At 42.6% G+C, this 21,200-nt stretch overlaps 1 protein-coding gene across 1 annotated transcript in view; it reads left to right on the forward strand.

Moving 5' to 3' along the window:
* LOC129838084 (inactive phospholipase C-like protein 2) overlaps positions 1-21,200 on the forward strand; it is a 51,132-nt gene that overhangs the window by 28,632 nt on the left and 1,300 nt on the right. The window contains exons 2-5 of the mRNA XM_055904792.1: positions 4,285-6,768; positions 10,527-10,730; positions 16,221-16,296; positions 20,784-20,893. Of these exons, the coding sequence (XP_055760767.1) occupies positions 4,285-6,768; positions 10,527-10,730; positions 16,221-16,296; positions 20,784-20,893 (2,874 nt within the window). The remainder of the gene's footprint in view (positions 1-4,284; positions 6,769-10,526; positions 10,731-16,220; positions 16,297-20,783; positions 20,894-21,200) is intronic.

Here is a 21,200-nt window from a genome sequence, read left to right on the forward strand (position 1 = left end):
TATCTCTGTGCATTCAAATTACCATTGATAAAATCTGTAGCTTATGCCTGCCCATACCATAACCCCACCGCCAGCATGGGGCACTCTGTTCATAAAGTTGACATCAGCAAACCGCTCGCCACACGACGTCATACACTTGGTCTGCGGTTGTAAGGCCGGTTGGACGTACTGCCAAATTCTTTAAAATGACATTGGAGGAAACTTATGGTAGAGAAATGAACATTAAATTCTCTGGCAACAGCTCTGGCGGACATTCCTGCAGTCAGCATGCCAATTGCACACTCCCTCAACTTTAGACGTCTGTGGCATTGTGTGACAACTGCACCTGTGTAATGATCATGCTGTTTAATCAGCTTCTTGATATGCCACACCTGGCAGGTGGATGGATTATCTTGGCAAAGGAGAAATGCTCACAGGGATATAAACAAATTTGTACATAAAATCTGAGAGAAATAAGCTTGTGTGTATGAGACATTTCTGGGATCTTTTATTTTAGCTCATGAAACATGAGACCAAGACTTTACATGTTGCGTTTATATTTTTGTGTTCCGAATATATTTGGTGGTGCTCATAGTCAATCATAAACTTTAATATTCAGCAGTTAATGTCTGTCATTTAATTCTTTCTACAACAAGGGTAGTCAGATTTTTCTTGACCCAAAGGTAATACATTTTCAATGGACTTTGCCCTGGGGGAGAAGCCCATAGACTTTCATGAGAGCCATTACTCTTAGTAAGTGCACACAAGCGTGGGCAAGATCACATGGCAGGCCTTGGGACATTGAACGTCGCAGGCCATTCGATCAAGGATGGCAGTGCGTTGGTTGCAGGACGATGGGCGCTGAAGGCTTCCCCACATCTAAAGCGCCATATGCATGCTCTTTATTTCAGTATAAACAAGCCGCACACTTGTCTATATTTTGAATGCCCATTTTAAACTTCCAATTGGCCTTAAAAAAAGGCATCCAAAATATTGGGTGAAAACAAATTGGAACTTCTTAGTAATGTCATTAATCTTTTCATCAGCAAATGGAAATGGAATCTATTCATTCATAAGGCATGCATTGAAGACTTCATCTGATGCTAGTCAGTTGATGCAGAATTCATGATTTATTTAGTTCAGCTTGAATCTGGATGAATGTGGAAAGGTTGAAAATAAAGGTGCTGGAACACAACAATAACACAGACTACTTGGGAAATGTCACGCACGTGGCCAATACACTACTAGATCTGTGTGGGCTATATCCTTTTTAAGGGGGGACTCATTGTGGTTCACCCATAATGCACTGTGACAGGCACCTTAAGTCGAGCAACACAATTGTTCAAGGAGATCCTTCAAGGTAACGGTCCTCAGTTCTCGAGAAAAATAGAAGGGGTTGGGGGGAGTTAGGAAAGACGTATTCACAAAAGATATGTCAACAACCATTGTTCTTCACATCATGTGACGCACCATATATATGGTATGCTGCTCTCAACTTTGCTTTGACCTCTTTGTTAGCATCTCATCAAATCAGTTTATTGGATGCGTACACAGTTTAGCAGATGTTATAGTGGGTTCAGTGAAATGCTTATGTTACTAGCGCCTAAATGCAGTAAAATGTCAAATAATCCCCCAAAAAACAAACACAAGATATCAAAACATTTCAGAACGAACCCGAATAGCACTGTAACAGTAATCAAATTTTTTTTTATATGTATGTACACTTGATGAATTTAAACAATAAGAGTGATATGTACAGCAGTAGATACTGTATATTAGAGTGACAGATTATGAATTATGATGCATTAATTTACCCACTGAAACATGCCCCTTTTAACAATAGTTTGTTCCCTCTCAGCTGAGTTAGAGCTTTGCTTTAGTTATTTTAAGCTCTCTACATCCTATAGTTTCAGTATGAAGCGCTTATCCAAGGTCAAATATTTATAGATACTAGGATAGCTTGGCAACATTCCTTAGAGGATGTAATTAATCTTAAACTGGTGTGCTGTCTGCGCTCCATATAAAGACAGGTAGCCGACCGGTAGCCTTCAGGTGTCATGTGTAGCTTGTTGTTTATGTTGGCCAATCGAAGTGGCAAAGAGGCTCAACATGTAGAAAATGGAGTGCGAGTTCACTAATTCAATGCAAGATGGAATACAATTATGGAATTAACAGTTTGCAAAATGAGAAGGAGTAGGCTACAACGAGCAACCAACAGGTAGGATATTGTCGGAATGGAGTTGGGGAGAAAGCCCAGCATTTAGCCTAGCTAACTATAGCTTCTCTAGGCTACTCCAGTCAAGACAGGTACTGTTGTATGGGATGATAAATAACATTGGAAATGCTGCACCTACGATAACATCTGCAGATCTGTGCACACAAGCAGTAAAATGTTGTTTGAGCCTCTCTCCCTCACGCAACAGCAGTGCTCAGGTTAAAAACGTATTTAGAATATCCAAATAAATGACAAATATTCATGATACTATTCATATAGTGAAATTATTTCAAATCCCCATCCCTACTGCCTAAGCCCAACTGGTTATATCCCATATACTGGCCGCTTCCTCTTTGATCGGAGTGTGACTTGCTTCCCCAAGAGTCAAGAATTTAACTGCACGCATTTCACAAATGTTTTAATTATTTCATTTAATTCAGCCAAGTTTAGTTCGATAGTTCTCTCCCTCTGGGCTCTGCGATGTAGGGCTGAAAATGAAACATTGATGACCTCTAGACCATAATGGCCTGCCAACACCAGCAGCAACATGGACAAAGAGAATTAGCAGGCTGCCATACCGCTGCATTGTGCCCAATGTTTTAACATTATGATTTATACTTCACAAAGCTCCTCATGGCTATTTTAAGAAATATATACACTACTCAAAAAATAAAGGGAACACTTAAACAACACAATGTAACTCCAAGTCAATCACACTTCTGTGAAATCAAACTGTCCACTTAGGAAGCAACACTGATTGACAATAAATTTCACATGCTGTTGTGCAAATGGAATAGACAAAAGGTGGAAATTATAGGCAATTAGCCAGACACCCCCAATAAAGGAGTGATTCTGCAGGTGGTGACCACAGACCACTTCTCAGTTCCTATGCTTCCTGGCTGATGTTTTGGTCACTTTTGAATGCTGGCGGTGCTCTCACTCTAGTGGTAGCACGAAACGGAGTCTACAACCCACACAAGTGGCTCAGGTAGTGCAGCTCATCCAGGATGGCACATCAATGCTAGCTGTGGCAAGAAGGTTTGCTGTGTCTGTCAGCGTAGTGACCAGAGCATGGAGGCGCTACCAGGAGACAGGCCAGTACATCAGGAGACGTGGAGGAGGGCGTAGAAGGGCAATACCCCAGCAGCTGGACCGCTACCTCCGCCTTTGAGCAGGAGGAGCACTGCCAGAGCCCTGCAAAATGACCTCCAGCAGGCCACAAATGTGCATGTGTCAGCATATGGTCTCACAGGGGCTCTGAGGATCTCATCTCGGTACCTAATGGCAGTCAGGCTACCTCTGGCGAGCACGAGCACTGTGGCAAAAAGGTTTGCTGTGTCTGTCAGCGTAGTGTCCAGAGCATGGAGGCGCTACCAGGAGACAGTGTATATATTTTTTGGTCCTTCTGAAGCTTATAAATCATAACTGTGCTTAATTAATACATATGCTCCTATGCATATGCTCTGAGAGGTAAAATACTGTTTAATAGAGATTAATTTAGTAAATCATTTTCTCTGTGAAAAGCAATGCTCAGAATTTTAAATGTTTATATTTATTTTTTACCTTTATTTAACTAGGCAAGTCAGTTAAGAACACATTTTCTTATTTACAATGACAACCCACTGTTCCCCGGTAGGCCAACTGCCTTGTTCAGGGGCAGAAATGTTTACCTTGTCAGCTCGGGATTCGATCCAGCAACCTTTTGGTTACTGGCACAACGCTCTAACCACTAGGCTACCTGCTTCCCCAAAATAATTGCAGTTAGAAGTCACACTGACATTAGGCAGCTCCAATCATCAAGGAATGCTAAGGAGTTAAACAGATTTCATAGCAAATAGCAGTGAAGTAATCAACCCATTTCAATAGGCAGACATATGCGCAAATGCTTAGTCATACAGAGTCAGGAATACTCCCACTTTTTGAGTTGGCCTATAGTATATCTCATAAATTAAATATTTTGCTTCCAGCTCAGAAAAGTGATTTTAAAGAGTATTCAGCTCCTCTTTTTTACCTCTAAATATAAAGTGATTTACTTATTTTCTACTTGTTTACAGAACAGGTATTCAGGTTTTTCCTTTTGTCTTCCTCAGGATGGTTCCAGGCTGCGCAAAGAGAGGAAGAAGACGGTTTCCTTCAGCAGCATGCCCACTGAGAAGAAGATCAGCAGTGCGAGCGACTGCATCAACGCCATGGTGGACGGCTCGGAACTGAAGAAGGTCCGCTCCAACTCCCGCATTTACCACCGCTACTTCCTCCTGGACGCTGACATGCAGTCTCTAAGGTGGGAACCCTCCAAAAAAGAGTCAGAGAAAGCCAAAATTGATGTCAAGTCCATCAAAGAGGTGCGGACAGGGAAAAACACAGAAACGTTTAGGACCAACGGAATATATGATCAGATATCAGAGGACTGTGCCTTCTCAATCATCTATGGGGAGAACTATGAGTCTTTGGACTTGGTTGCAAACTCTGCCGATATGGCCAACATATGGGTGACCGGGCTTAGATACCTGATATCCTATGGGAAACACACACTGAATATGATTGAGAGCAACCAGAACAACATGCGCTCCTCCTGGCTCGGTGACCTCTTTGAGGAGGCTGATGCCAACAACAGCAAGCACATCAGTTTATGTGCTGCTGTTCAGCTAATTAAAAACCTAAACCCTGGACTCAAAAACGTTAAGATTGAACTCAAGTTTAAGGAGTTTCACAAATCTAAAGATAAGGTGGGATGTGGTGTGACTAGAGAGGAGTTCATTGAAGTCTTTCATGACCTTTGCACAAGACCAGAAATGTATTTCCTTCTTGTCCAGTTCTCTAGCAACAAGGAATTTCTAGATACCAAGGACTTAACTATGTTTCTGGAGGCTGAGCAGGGTATGGCACAAGTAAGTGAAGACACCAGTCTGGAGGTCATTCAGAGCTATGAACCTTCGAAAGAGGGGCAGCTCAAGGGCTGGCTCTCCCTTGATGGGTTTACCAATTATCTCATGTCGCCAGAGTGCCACATCTTTGACCCTGAACAAAAAACAGTGTGTCAGGACATGAACCAGCCCTTGTCCCACTATTACATAAACGCTTCCCACAACACATACCTGATCGAGGATCAGTTTAGAGGCCCCTCTGACGTTACAGGCTACATCCGTGCCCTCAAGATGGGCTGTCGTAGTGTAGAACTAGATGTCTGGGATGGACCAGATAATGAGCCTGTCATTTACACTGGACACACAATGACCTCGCAGATAGTCTTCTGCAGTGTCTGTGACGTCATCAACAAATATGCCTTTGTTGCATCTGACTTTCCCCTGATATTGTGTCTGGAGAACCACTGCTCCTTAAAGCAGCAGAGGGTCATGTTTCAGCACTTGAAAAAGATTCTTGGTGATAAGATTTACATGGATCCACCTTCACCTGAGGACAGCTACCTGCCCTCACCCTTTGACCTCAAGTGTAAGATCCTGCTGAAGGGGAAGAAGCTGGGCACGACATGCATTAGTTCGGAGGGCGAAGTGACTGATGAGGATGAGGGGGCTGAGATGTCCCAAAGAATGAACATTGAACCCGATGAACAACAGAGCATCCCACTGAAAAAGTTCCAGCTGTCCAAGGACCTCTCTGACCTGGTAACGTTGTGTAAATCGATTGCGTTCAAAGACTTCCCAACAGCTTTCCAAAGCCAGAAGCACTGGGAACTTTGCTCGTTCAATGAGGTCTTTGCCAGTCGCTGTGCCAATGACTTCCCAGGCGACTTTGTTAACTACAACAAGAAATTATTGGCAAGAGTCTACCCCAGCCCAATGCGGATCGACTCCAGTAACATGAACCCTCAGGACTTCTGGAAGTGTGGTTGCCAGATCGTGGCAATGAACTACCAGACCCCCGGCCTGATGATGGACCTAAACATTGGCTGGTTCCGTCAGAATGGGAACTGTGGGTATGTGCTGCGACCAGCCATAATGAGGGAGCAGGTGTCATATTTCAGTGCCAACACTAAAGACTCAGTACCTGGTGTGTCTCCTCAGCTCTTGCACATAAAAATCATAAGTGGACAAAACTTCCCCAAACCCAAAGGCTCAGGCTCCAAAGGAGATGTTGTTGACCCTTACGTCTATGTGGAGATCCATGGCATCCCTGCTGATTGTGCAGAGCAAAGGACTAAAACTGTCAATCAGAATGGGGAGAACCCACTGTTTGACGAAAGCTTTGAGTTTCAGATTAACCTACCTGAGTTGGCCATGGTGCGCTTCGTGGTGCTTGATGATGACTACATTGGCGATGAGTTCATCGGCCAGTACACAATCCCCTTTGAGTGTCTCCAGCCGGGATTCCGGCACATACCGTTACAATCGCTAACGGGGGAAGTCCTTCCCCACGCCTGGCTATTCGTCCATGTGGCCATCACCAACCGAAGGGGTGGGGGCAAGCCTCACAAGAGGGGACTGTCTGTGCGTAAGGGCAAGAGAAGTCGGGAGTACGCCACCATGAGAGTTCTGGTCATCAAGGCTGTGGATGACATCTTCAAGACAGCCATACTGCCACTGAGGGAAGCCACCGACCTCAGAGAAAACATGCAGGTAAGGGAGTGAACATTATTTGTAATAAGGGTTACATGGAGAAAATCAGACCTCTCTGAAATGAAAAATATATTTGACCTAATCCCTCACTGAACGTATTTTTTAAAAATTTATAAGTGACCATCCCCTATACCCAAAATAGTAATTAAAACAAAGTGGATAGCAGAGAACATGTCTACTGTTTACCCTCACGTCTTAGACAGACCAGAGCATCACATAGCAACGTAGGAATTCTTTATAGCGCTGAGGGCCAGGAGGTTGTGGGCTCACAGACCACCATGGACAACAGTAGAAGTGGAAAGATCTCCTTTATAGTAAAAGCATTGCCAGAATCTATTATTGTATTTGCAGGTCTGAGAAATGTTTTTCCTTTTTATAAAAATGTCAGGCAATTCTACATAATCTTTTTTAATACCACACAAATTACCAAAATTACAGGCTAAGAATGGACTGAGCGATAGCTTATGTGTTCATCTTATCATATTTCTCCAATGCCAAATCGGTGTGCTTGGTTTGCAACAAAGCTGTCCCTGTTTGCAAATGATTAGGAATCTGATCATGGTTCTTTTAAAAGTTAGGCCTACCTTTCCACCCCAAACAGAGTAGGCCTACTGACACATAAGCTTTAACTGCTGGCTACTTTTCTTCTGTGGCTTAACCCAACAAGAGATGGTCAGTAGGTTTCTCCTAAAAGCTGTCTTGGTTTAAACATCTTCTATTGTACATAGTGAATAGTTTAATCAATTGATAGTGACAGAATTAGATTACTTCCCAATCAAAGTATGTTTTGTCTCATCGGCTATAGAAGGTTGTGGCTCAGCCTCTTAATGTCAAAGAAAGGATTCATCTGTGTCACGTCTTTCCTGGGTATTTTACAGCTTGTTTCTAGCATAAAACATTGTGGACCAAAGCACTATTATCGATCACTTTATATAATCGGATCCCATTTAATTTTCTTCAAAATCTTAAGCTAACAAGGGGTAGGCCTGTGCTTTTTGCCATTAAAAAAAATAATAGATACCCTCTCAATTCGAGTGTTGGTTTTAACTTAACAGCCCTTCACTGACACGGGGTAGGATATTTAAAGAATGCATGATGGGTAGAGGAATTGACTGACATCTATGGCTATAGCAGCCTATAGCCTAATTTCGTCTGTCAGACAGGTAGGCCTGAGTAACCATTGTGTAAATTTTGATCCATCCCTAAGGATTGACTTGTAAATCATCACCAATTTATTCCTAGTTTCTATTGGCCAGGCTAGCCTACATTATGCAATACATTTTGGGGGGGAATGTGCATGCTTTAATAAAGTCGTGGATGAGTCGTTTGAATCCAAGTTTATTTACTCATCCGCCTACATGGGAATGTTTTTGTTAGAATATGAACACTGACCCCTAGAGTCAAGCGGCGATCACAGCGAGATTTACTACAAAGGCTGTGTAGCATTTAAAAATAAAGTTCCTTTTGGCAAGAGAAAACAAAGCCACCAAACTTGATTTGATCTAATCCATGTGTATTGCACAACAGTCGAGACAGACTCAAGGAGACTTCGAAGCTCAGAGGCAGTCTGGTGACATCCCCACTGGAGCACCGAGGCCTGCGGTTGATATTCAGATCTCCAGGTAGTGGCTTATGAGCATACCTTCTAATATATAAAATGGAAAACGTGTTATGTAATACTGCACTGTGGCGCTTATGGGCTTGTCAGTAATAATTCTAGAAGGAGATTACTGTCTAAAGGACAGATTACCACAAATTATGTTGAAGTGGAGCGGAAACGAGACTAGTGCGTCACCTATTTTCAAAAGAGCAAAAAACATATGGTGTTTTACTTCAAATTTTCACTCCGTAAACTGTTAGCAGCAATGATCAATCTTTTATTGGTTGAAAAAGGACATAACAGAACGATATCGACCAAAAGATGAACAGTAGGCTATTGTTACCCACTACCCACATGACAATTTGCCTGTTCAGACTATCCACCTACATCTGCTTTTGTGCATTCCTGTGTGCTCACTAGGTTCCCACTGGGCCCCCCATGAGCTAGCCTACTTCAAACAGATGTTTTCTTCTGGTCTGAAGCAATACTGAGAAATGTGTCAGAAGGAAGTTGCCTAGTCGATTGTTCCCCCACTGTGTGGTTGGTCTTTTGTGGTGCATTATGCATTGTGTATTAGGGTTTATTTTGGTCGCTCTGTTTACATTGCAGTCATTATGTGATAACAGGCCACTGGCCCTGAGACTAACACATCTTGGCCGTTCTCTCTGTGGCTGTTTGTCCTCCCGGTTGTTTACACACAGTTTAAATTGGGCCTTTCACAGGAAGGTTAGGATTTGTGTGCGTGTTATCGAATGACTAACAAAAACCAACAAAGGTTCTTGGAGGTAAGAAGTACTCTTAAAACCACTTCCTATCACAGGGTGTTTCTCTGTACTTATACTTCTGCTTCTAGCCTGTTAATTAGTAACTACATAGGCCACATTAACTTAGGTAACTTAACAGAGCTCAGTTGTTATTTTCTACGTTAGATAATTGAAAACATTAGGAATCATCTAATCACTGATCTTCATTCATAATGAATCAAATGAACCAGCTGCATGAGATAATTACTCAAGTCAACTTTGTCACAGCAGTGAGCTTTATCTTAAATGACTAAAAACCAAACTGAAATGAAAACAAATGGGAACACTGAACTGTAATAATTCACTTGTCATTCATGCCCTAGTACCCTTGAGGCTAATACTGTTTTGCAACTTTGTCTGCAATAGGGGTGTGAATGTTTTAACGTTAAAGAAATTGGGATCCTTAACGTTAAGATTTATTTTACATTTTTTTTGTAGATCCAGAAAGTAAACGGCATAGTTGGTCAATTTCCTCAACAACTACGAGCTTTGACGCACGAGGCACTTCACTACTGTTTTGCTGCTCTGGCTACTACGCTGTGAACAGCGTGAAATGAACCCATGCATATGTGCAGATGCTGTGTGAGAATGACGTGTTGCATCTCTCTCATCTCAATATCCTAGCCTTTTCATTGAAGTTGCGAGACATTGACGGCCAAGAAATTGCGAGATATTGCATAGCGAGATAGAGCTTTTGACTGACGATAAATAGCCTAGGCCAAGTGCACAGTTCTGCCTGTTGGTCGACCTGCCTATACTGTGCCCCTCCCCTCTCTCTCCGTCCCTCGTTTGCTCGCTATGAAAGATGCAAGTGTTTTCAGAAGTACGGCAACTAATCAGTCTCCTCCATTCCCAAAATACTAAATCTTAGGAGTCGATTCCTAGCGGAATTTAATCTTGACATTCGAAATGGGTGTTGACACGTTATTTTGAAGTCTACTCTCCACCCCTACGTCACTGTCGTTAACAGTTGGAAAAATTGCTGAGAAAGGCAAGCGACAGCAGCAAAGTCCTGTATGGCAATACTTTGAGAAGGAAATTAAACATTGCGAGGTGGAATTGAGGTACATTTAACGCTTAACCATCTGAAAGGGACGCACCGTGTTGTTGCTGGCAGCAGCACATTGCCAATTCACATGGAATTTGATGAATGTTTATCGTTTTAACAAAATGGTTTAATTTGTCACATCCCTAGTCTGCAGTACAATATTCTGCATCTTGTCCATTTATGAAAGCTTGAGTTGTTTTTTATCTTCCACTTTGTCCAGTGTTCTTTGTCTTCAATACAACAACATGCTTAGTCTTTAGTTCATCATCAAACGGACACCAACCCAAGCTTTCATGTTCCTTTGCAGAATGCCATAGTGCCCTTCAAGGAACTGTGTGGCCTCTCCGCGGTGGCCAACCTGAAGCAGTGCATCCTGGCCCTGTCCTCCCGGCTGACGGGGGCTGACAACAACCCCCTCCTGGTGTTCAACCTCAAGGACCAGTACCCCACCATGGAGCCCCAGGGCCAGCTACCAGATGTCCTGAAGAAGGTGGTCACCACCTATGACATGGTGAGTACAGGAGGACTTTTGTTTGAACAGTATTATGTTTTATATATATTTTCTCCCTTTGTTTTATAAGGTTAGTTGATAGAGGACATTATTTTTTAGGACCAGGACTTGAAATCTGGGATTTTAGACCACTACTAATGTGCTGGTTGTAAAAGCAACCTCAAAACACCTAGAAAATGAGTTTGACTCTAAGTCAAGAGGGTTTAGTGGGATTTGAATGGTAACATGGGGGTAAGAGGGTTAGGTAGTAGGGCAGGGGTGGGTTGTTTTAATCAAGTAATTTAATCAATGTTGACAATGGACTGAAGTTATATAATTAAGCAATAAGGCATGAGGGGCTGTGGTATATGGCCAATATACCACGGCTATGGGCTGTTCTTAAGCACGACACATCGCAGAGTGTATACTGGCCATATACCACAAACCCCTGAGGTGCCTTATTGCTATTATAAACTGGTTACCAACGTAATTTAGAACAGCAAAATAAGTGTTTTGTCATACCCATGGTATACGGTCTTATATACCACGGCTGTCAGCCAATCAGCATTCAGGGATGGAAACACCCAGTTTATAATGTGTCATTGAGGCTATTTCAATACAGATCTATTACGCCTTACACCTCACCGTAATCAATGTACCTTAATAATAAAAGAGTGTTATAGAATTCCCTTCATCCCCCAGTTTGAATATTTCATTACTTATCTACTGTATTTGCTACAATACAGCGAGCAAGATAAAAACAACATGAAAGCTCTGCTAGATTGTCCAACGTGGCCATGGAAAAACACTTTAGGAGCATCTGATATTTCATCCTCAAATCTGTAGCCTATTTGCTCTGAATATGTATTGAATACGCTTTAAAATATTCATACCTTGATATTTCTATTTGACACCAGCTGTTTTCTGTGTCAGACATGTTTGCAGTGTGCTGTGCACAAAGCATAAATCCTGGAAAAGTATTGGTGAAGCTTATTATTCACTGTAGAAACACAGGTCAAAGGCTACAGACTGCATTAGTACACCATTAGCATTGCCTGTCATTTACCTAATGTATTCATAATGTCTCATTCTCTTGACTTTAGAACCCCCACACAGAGTATGAAGGTAATGTGCTAACTAACCTGCGAACAGATGAATTGTGTAATTTTACACAAAAGTGTCTCATTGAGAGTCATGGGCAGGCATCAGTGAAGTTTGGATCATGAGTTAAGTGTTAGATATGGACTCTTGTGTGTCCTCAGCATTTTTGATGAAAATATGAAGTGAAAGAAGATCAAGTCGTGTACATTTTATGTAGAAGGACTGAGAAGCTCAGTTTGGGTGACTTTTTAAAAAGACATTCTACTCCAAAATGAATAAATACAATTATGCTGACATGCCCCTGCCTGTGCTTCTCACAGAAAACACTTCATGTTACATTTTATTCCCCCAACATTTTCCCTGGTTGCCACTATTCTTGCTCAACCAAATTCAGTTGAAGTCAGAAGTTTACATACACCTTAACCGAATATATTTAAACTCAGTTTTTCACAATTTGACATTTAATCCTAGGAAGAATTCCCTGTTTTATGTCAGTTAGGATCACCACTTTATTTTAAGAATGTCAGAATAATAGTAGAGAATAATTTATTTCAGCTTTTATTTCTTTCATCACATTCCCAGTGGGTCAGAAGTTGACATACACTCAATTAGTATTTGGTAGCATTGCCTATAAATTGTTTAACTTAGGTCAAACGTTTCGGGTAGCCTTCCACCAGCTTCCCACAATAAGTTGGGTGAATTTTGGCCCATTCCTCCTGACAGAGCTGGTGTAACTGAGTCAGGTTTGTAAGGCCTCCTTGCTCGCACACGCTTTTTCAGTTCAGCCGACAAATGTTCTATAGGATTGAGGTCAGGGCTTTGTGATGGCCACTCCAATACCATGACTTTGTTTTCCTTAAGCCATTTTACCACAACTTTGGAAGTATGCTTGGGGTTATTGTCCATTTGGAAGACCCATTTGCGACCAAGCTTTAACTTCCTGACTGATGTCTTGAGATGTTGCTTCAATAAATCCACAATTTTCCTGCCTCATGCTGCCATCTATTTTGTGAAGTGCACCAGTCCCTCCTGCAGCAAAGAGCCCCCACAAACATGATGCTGCCACCCCCGTGCTTCATGGCTGGGATGGTGTTCTTCAGCTCGCAAGTCTCCCCCTTTTTCCTCCAAACATAACGATGGTCATTATGGCTAAACAGTTCTATTTTTGTTTTATCAGACCAGAGGACATTTCTCCAAAAAAGTACGATCTTTGTCCCCATGTGCAGTTGCAAACCGCAGTCTGGCTTTTTCATGGAGGTTTTGGAGCAGTGGCTTCTTCCTTACTGAGCGACCTTTCAGGTTATGTCGGCATAGGACTCGTTTTATTGTGGATATAGATACTTTTGTACCCGTTTCCTCCAGCATCTTCACAAGGTCCTTTGCTGTTGTTCTGGGATTGATTTGCACTTTTCGCACCAAAGTATGTTCATCTCTAGGAGACAGAACGCATCTCCTTCCTGAGTGGTATGACTGCTGTGTGGTCCCATGGTGCTTATACTTGCGTACTATTGTTTGTATATATAAACATGGTACCTTCAGGCGTTTGGAAATTGCTCCCAAGGTTGAATCAGACTTGTAGAGGTCTACAATTTTGATTTCTTTTGATTTTCGCATGATGTCAAGCAAAGAGGCGCTGAGTTTGAAGGTAGGCCTTGATACATCCACAGGTACACCTCCAATTGACTCAAAATATGTCAATTAGCCTACCAGAAGCTTCTAAAGCCATGACATCAGTTTCTGGAATTTTCCAAACTGTTTAAAGGCACAGTCAACTCAGTGTATGTAAACGTCTGACCCACTGGATTTGTGATACAGTGAATTATAAGTGAAATAATCTGTCTGTAAACAATTGTTGGAAAAATGACTTGTGTCATGCACAAAGTAGATGTCCTAACCGACTTGCCAAAACTATAGTTTGTTAACAAGAAATTTGTGGAGTGGTTGAAAAACGAGTTTTAATGACTCCAACCTAAGTGTATGTAAACTTCCGACTTTAACTGTATGTAATCTGTCTCATCACAATTTAAGTCACTCCAAGTTACCCTACAATTGACCCGTGTTACGTTTTGGTCCACTCCCTGTGCACTCGAGGTGAATTGCGGAGCGGTATCGTGCTCAACCATGCCACTGCTAAAAACTCTGGGTTTAAAATGGTGCATTTCAGAATATGTAGGAGTTGAGAAATAAATAAGTATGAATGGAAAGCCGGGATCCACCTCTTTTTTAACAAATTCCCCCACGATTGAATTAAGAATTGTTGTGCATTGACTGCTTGTCAGATTGCAAGTTTCCCTCCCTATGGCCCTCGTAACTTGAATGCACTTTGAGAGGAACATTTCTCTCATAGAACACACAACATCAAGCCAACTAGGTAAATAGAAATACACTATTCTACTATGGGGTTGTCTGGTTTTTCTATTCATTACTTGTTTTGTTTGCAGAGGAAAAGTAAACGTGGACTCTTCCAGTATCATCACAGTGCTCCTCTGCAGAAATTATCTTAATTGAATGTGCTGTTCTTCGTGTTGTAAATGTATTGTGTCGATTTTTCTAGAAAAAATGTAGGGAAGTACCAATGTATCACAAAGTACTAGTTTGTTAATGATAACTATTACCATTTTGAAGCCTTGTAAAACACTCCCAGTAGCACCACTAAATACACAAATCACCATAGCTAGTCTTTAGCGAGCAAAGCTAGCGTTGAGTTCAGCCGCTTACCTCACAATCCACTATAAATACCTCCCCATGTTGCTGTGTCTGTCACCCAAGGCTATAATTTCTTCACCCATTAGTAAAGTAATCAGTGTGCCTGACAGCCTCCAGCCCTGTTACTGCAGCTGTGGACTGTCACAAACAGCCCCCCCCTCCTCCCTCACACACCCCGCACGCCTCCCCCAGCTTAGTCACGATGTGTTACACTCATCACAGACTGTAGGAATGCTCTGGGTTGCCCTCATAAAACTAGGTTTGATGCCCACCTCAATAAATATAAAGGCCATATTGTTAATTGTCAGGGCTTTCATATAATTTTGTAAATCACTCCTAATTTTCAAATTGTATCACCAAAGAACATGTTCTAATTGGTTTATTTCCTAATATCCCCACTTGGGTGTAGAGGGCTGGAGTCACTGTTTGAAACCTTCATCTCCATTTTCACTGCCTGAAGTGGAACGCCCAGCCCAGCAGTCCACCATGGACAAGCTGTCACAGACACACAGTCACAGTGCTGCTGATCCCCTCAGCTCCTGTCACACCGCTCTCAATGCTCCTAAGTAGGTACTCTTTTCTTTCTCACTGGCTGGAAAACTGGCACAGCAACAGGGATCGATCTCGGGGCCATGTTGTTGGGTCACCGGCCGACCGTCAGAGATTGACTTGGCAACTGGAGCTCTGCTGAAACAGCTGCCCACGCTCCCCACCCCAAGCCCCCGCCCGGTCTGCCTTGGCAATGGAACAAGACTGTCTGCCTTTTATTATGTGACCTTGCAGTGCTCTTAAGTCACTGAGGGAATGTACAAGTCAATTACGCCAGAGCAGCGAATATAAAGCCCAACACCCGTGGCACTAATTGAAACGGAAGGCTGCCGTAACTGTGTCATCTCGCCCCAGAATCGCATTAAGAAACCTTTTCTAATTTTAGATGATACATCATTTCCTTCAGATGATCGTATTAATTGCACTCTGAGAGACGGTAAGAAGGGAGAAAGATCCAGATGGTCATATCCGTGTGTACGTCTCCTGGGTCGTGCAGTGGGTATTTACCAGGATCCATGACAGTAAACACACGCATCATTAACCTCCCGAAATACCCCTGATGTACCAGGGATGTATTTTGGGGTGTTTTATTTTTTGGTCATGCATTAGAAGTGCAAATGGGCCTCTCTGATCAGAGCCACCATGACAATTTTAACACAGTCATGGAGGTTAGAAGTGTGTGCACTTAATTAAGGCAGGGAGCTAAATTTAGCGGTCTGCTACCCAGCTGTGATGCCACAGATAAGGCTGTGTTACGCCTCTGAACAAGGCCTCTCCTATATACAACAGATTGCTATAATAACCTACTCTTGAAATCACATGTTTTCAGACCAACTCTGAAACTGGACTGGAGTGTCATATTTTATAACGGTAACATGCAATTACTGTAATACCCTAGTTGTCTTGCAAATTTCAATAACATACTCGTCGGGATACACTCTCCTCCCTCTGTTTTTTTACCGTGCCTCAGCACAACTCCCGCTGCTTGGCCTTTCTATCTCTGTAATAAGGGCCTAGGCTTCTTTCTCCCCTACAATGGATACATACGCCGCAAAAAAAAAAAAAATGAAGATAGCTTACTACCGCAGGATGCCAGGCTGCTGTAAAGGGAATAAGAGGTTCAACTGGACTGTCTGCTTTCTCCTCTCCTGACAGATGATCCAGACCAGCAAGACTCTGCTGGAGAACTCTGAGGGAGCCTACGACCGAATACTGCTAACCCAGAAAGCAGGTAAGAGAGGGAAAGAGGTGACTAAAGAGCGATGTTTAGCATTAAAAGCCCATTTCTCTGCAAAGATCCACTGTCCCTCAGATCTTCCCTTCTTCCTTTCATATACAATCACCCCTTCCCCCCCCCCATCTGAAGTATGCCATAGAGAGCAGCAGCTAACAAAAAAGATGGACTGATTATGCCGGCCCTGTTACATAAGTTATTAACATTTGATTCATGCTCATTTCTGTGACCCGGCTGCTTTGAAACGCTGCTTTGGTTCTGCCTGGTTTTTGATGATTCTCACGGCGTCGGCCTCGCTGCTCCTCTAATTAGGAGGGTTGCAGCTGAGGTGGTAAACACCCAGGTTCTGAACAGAACAACATCAAAGACTGGCAGGCGGCTGCGGTCTCTTTATGCCTGGTTTCCACCAGGAACCGCACCGCTACAAGACGTGCAGAATGAGATCAAGCCCATCTAATAACAATTGAAAGGGAATAATTTACCAGAATGGATAAAAAAAAGTGTTTGTTTTTTTGTCTGAGCAATTGATTGGAAAATTATTGATCTCATTGTTAGAATTCTGCGTTTGCACTTTGATATGGATATTGCAGCTTGTGTGCTCTTGCAATTTTATTTTATCTGTGCGCTTAGCACTGTTTATCATGCTCCTCTGGTGAGAGTCTCTGTGAGAATAGCCTTCTGGCCCTGCATAATGTGTTGACTTGACTTGAACAGTGGCAGTGTTAATCCATTCTGCTCTGGGGCGTGGGGGATCGGAAGGATCTTGGAGCCTTGATAGGGTGATTGGCAGCTCATCAATGGAACACGCTGGCAGAGATCCCACCCTCCTACTCGCTCCAAGGTGGGGGAGTCTTGGCTTGAGAAGCTTTCAGAATGTTCAACCTCTCTTCCTTCCCCCATTATGAGGGGAACTCGACAAGGTGGATTTTTCCGGAAAGAGCTCTAGCGGTGCAAACTCTGCAAAACCAAATTGTGTGCTTTAAAAGGAGCATAATATTGACCTGTAGATTTACTACAGTACAAATAAAATCATATTCAATGACAGGATCATTTAGACGTCTGTGTCTTTAATCTAATGCAGCGCATTTCAGCAACGTTTCCCATCTAAGCATTGTTTATGTTTCATTTATCATGGAGTAACTTGCTTGGAGTGCCGAGTGAGGAAAAACAGACCATCGTTCCAGGGGCTGGGATTTATTGGTTTCCAGATGGATGACATATAAAATATTCATAGTCTGTTGTCTTGGCTCATCAAGGGGGTGGAGGAGTGTCTTCTTTAACTGAGGTGTGCGTCGCAAATCAATGGCTTCTCGCCGTCATCTCCTCTTCTTAGTATTCATCACAACACCAACAGGACCTGCCTTCAAGCTGCTGCCCGAGACATTAGCCATTGGTAGTCTGAGAGTTAAGATGTGAACTGCCTAAAGGAACAGTGCTGAAAGAGACAACAAAAACATCTCTTATTCTAGGCAGCAGGGAGATACGGAATTGTGCTCAGATGGTTTGCTTTTAGTGCTCGTTAGATCTATAGTATTACAGTATATTGTGTCCATAGTCTGAAAGCATTCCTCTTCAAAATTGATATGAACCCATCACACTTTTTCAATGTATGGTTATTTTCCTCTAATCTTTGAAATGTCTATGAAAAATGAACCTGAAAGTAACTAGGGATGGGCACACGTACACACTACTCGATTTAAAGTTTGCATTTGTTCACTAATTACTCAAATACAAGTACTCAATTCACAAATGCAACTATTTATTATGTTACATTTATAAGCACTGACATAATTTCAAACTCGGGTAAGGTGTGTGTTCTTTGAGGAGTATATCAAGTGCATTGAACATGTTTTAAGTTGGGTTTACAGTTGTGTATCAGAACAACCAGCATAGCGCAAACTTTTTTGCCTTCAGCACCGTTTCACGCTAACATGTGAGTACTCCATTATTTCCATGAGTACTCAAACACAGAAATTCTTTCAAATTGTACCTAACTAGGCCACTCGGTTAAGCCAAAACGATAGGCTACTGAAGGTAGGAAATGCTTAATGGATTTGTATTATTTTATTAGTTAATATGGGCACACATGACAACTAAAGGGTTAAACATGGGCTTCCACCTTGGCTGCCCAAGGCTTTTGGTCACTATCAGGCACCATATCAAATCTACTGGGCTGGATTCAACCACCAACATTTTGCAAAATAGGACACAGCAGATGGTAAACTAAGCAACGAGAAATTCATGTTATAATTTCATCAATACGTATTGTCAGCTGTGAGTGTGAGTGGAAAATGGGTCAATACAAACTGTATTCCCTCCGGACAGTGAGCAGAACATTCCAGCAACAGCTACTGGAGTTCTGTGTAATCCATCATAACCACTCAGAGAGAACAAACCGCCTCGAAAGACCCCCTGGGTAACAAACAAAGCGCACTACTTACTGTCTGAAGCGCACAGATCAAATGCAATACTTGACACTCACACAGGTACCAAATAACATCTGGGACAACTCAATAGCTGAACCCCAAAAGACACCTAATCTGGACAGAGTAATGCTTATAACAGATCCTACCTAGGTTAAGTTTTACAAACTGCCTAGAAAACAAGCTAAAGAGAAAATGTGGAACATAAGATGAATGGAAAAACCCCATTACAGTCATGACCTGTGGCCATTAAATACAGTAGGTAGTATTCTACAGGGTCAAATGCATAATCTATTCAGGAGGATTGGGGACAATCCATCAATGTGTTGCTTTTGCGATTCAATCCATTATTAATAAAGCTAGTAAACAGGCAGATCATCTTTTATAACATATATGTACACATATGCCACCGTTTGATACCAACTGGGATTTAGCCTCGGCTACAATACAGGCTGGTTTCATTAATATTTCCTGTGAATGGGCAAGTACAAGTTCATTGTACTGACAGTTATTGAGCTCCAGGTATACGAGGGAGAAGATTACACCATCTAAAGAAGCTAATCCGGGATGTATTGTCATTGTCATTGTCCACGGCAGACCCCTTTCCTACCTGCCGCTCGGTTATGGACTGTCAAAGGTGACTGAGAACCTTTGGTGGCTCCATACAGTCTCTGTCAGCGAGCATAAGCTTGCCGAGAATTGAGTTTGAAAGGGCTTGCTCAGAATGGCAGAATTAGTCCCCCGCCACACACCCCCAACTCTACACTGCGTTGCTAAGCAACCCCTGCTGAGAGTTGGTTGTGTGTGTGCGTGTGTGTCCAGCACAGTCATGCTTCATGAGTACAACAGCAGTGACTGTAGTTGCAGCAGCACAGCACCTGAGGGTGGGGGATAATCATTCTGGAATCATTACGATGTTTCACAATAAACAAAATCAAAAAGGCTGGGAGTAACAGATTATTAGCACAGTGTATAGTCCAATTAAAAGAATGCCCTACGCATTCTCTGTAAAAGAATACAATACTAGCCTCAGCCAGGGCCTAATTTGTGAACATTTCTTTGGCTGTTTTCTCAGTCTCAACTCTTCATCTAGGTCAGGTATGTGCTAACTGCTGAAGTGCCAATATCACAGACCTCCTCAGAATCATCATCAACATCCATCCACCCCACCGCATATCTCACATGTACAGTATTTGGTGTTGCCATGGAAACAACACCAACAGGGCTGGGAACCGACCCAGGGCTGATAGAGCTCCGCGATAGATCTGAGCATGCTCAGTCTGACCGTTTCAGCTTGTGTGTGTGTGCCATCAGCTGAGTCTGGTGAAGCTATTAGTAATATACCAAGCTCCCGTTACCGAGCACCTTAACGGCCCGACCCTCAGCTGTTGCTCTGATGTTGTGGACTCTACTGCAACCTGACTCAAATCAAACACACGGCAATGTTCGTCTGTGTATCCTAACGGAGAGCAGCACGCAGTCCGAGAAGAGGAGGAGGAAAGAGGGGAAGGAGAGGAGGAAGGGAGCTCCTCGGGAGACAAGTCCCTCTGCTCAGCGCCTTGATGCTAATCCAGAGTGAGGGGATGTCATGTCTGTCTGCCCTGCCCATTCTAGTCTTGCTCTCTCTTTCTCTCACACTCTCAAGAGAAGATGTCTCTCACTCCATCTTGACCTCACCAGCTTTGCTTCCGTCCTCATGTTGTCTGCTGGGCAGCTGTTTTCAGACTAGTGTAATTTCTATAGGCAATGAAAACAAAAACTGAACCAGGTAGTTCTAGTACTGTATGCACACTGAGAGACAGACATAGAGACAGATGGTTGACCATTTAATGTGTGTTGGTGTTTTATCATTGTCTCACATGTCAAGAATGAAACCAAATGTGTGGAGGCTTTAAGGTAAGGCTTTTCCCATAGTGCTGACACTTGCCTAACCCCAATTGGCATTTCATGCAAACCTAGCATATAAATGCATTGAACATTGTACGTCAATGCTAGCCTCTGGGACAAATGTGTGTGACTACAGAGTGTAAAACTCGTGTCCCCTGACCCCTCTCTCCCCAGCGATGGAGTTCCATGAGAACCTCCATGACATGGCGGTGAAGGAGGGCCTGAAGGGCAGGAAGCTGGCCAAGGCTGTGGAGAGCTTCACCTGGAACATAACCATCCTCAAGGTAACGATAATAACCACCTAGTTTGAGTAATTTGTTTTTGCAATCTTTTTTGTGACTAACAAATTACCAAAAATACTTTGTCATAGATGGACAATATTAAAATGAGACGAAAGGTGAGTTCCTAACGAGTTCAGAAAGCCACGCTAGAGCTCTGTGAGATGTTCAAAGCGATGGGGGCAGACGTTTTGATCAAGAGAGACCTTTAGAAACTTTGCACATTTTCTCTTACACTAAACATACAAATATGTATTTTACAGTTATAAGGAAGGTGAAATCTTAATAGTTTTGGGTAAAAAAATAATTTCAA

Source organism: Salvelinus fontinalis, chromosome 38 (assembly GCF_029448725.1).
Source record: "Salvelinus fontinalis isolate EN_2023a chromosome 38, ASM2944872v1, whole genome shotgun sequence".
In the NCBI taxonomy this organism is placed as follows: Eukaryota; Metazoa; Chordata; class Actinopteri; order Salmoniformes; family Salmonidae; genus Salvelinus; species Salvelinus fontinalis.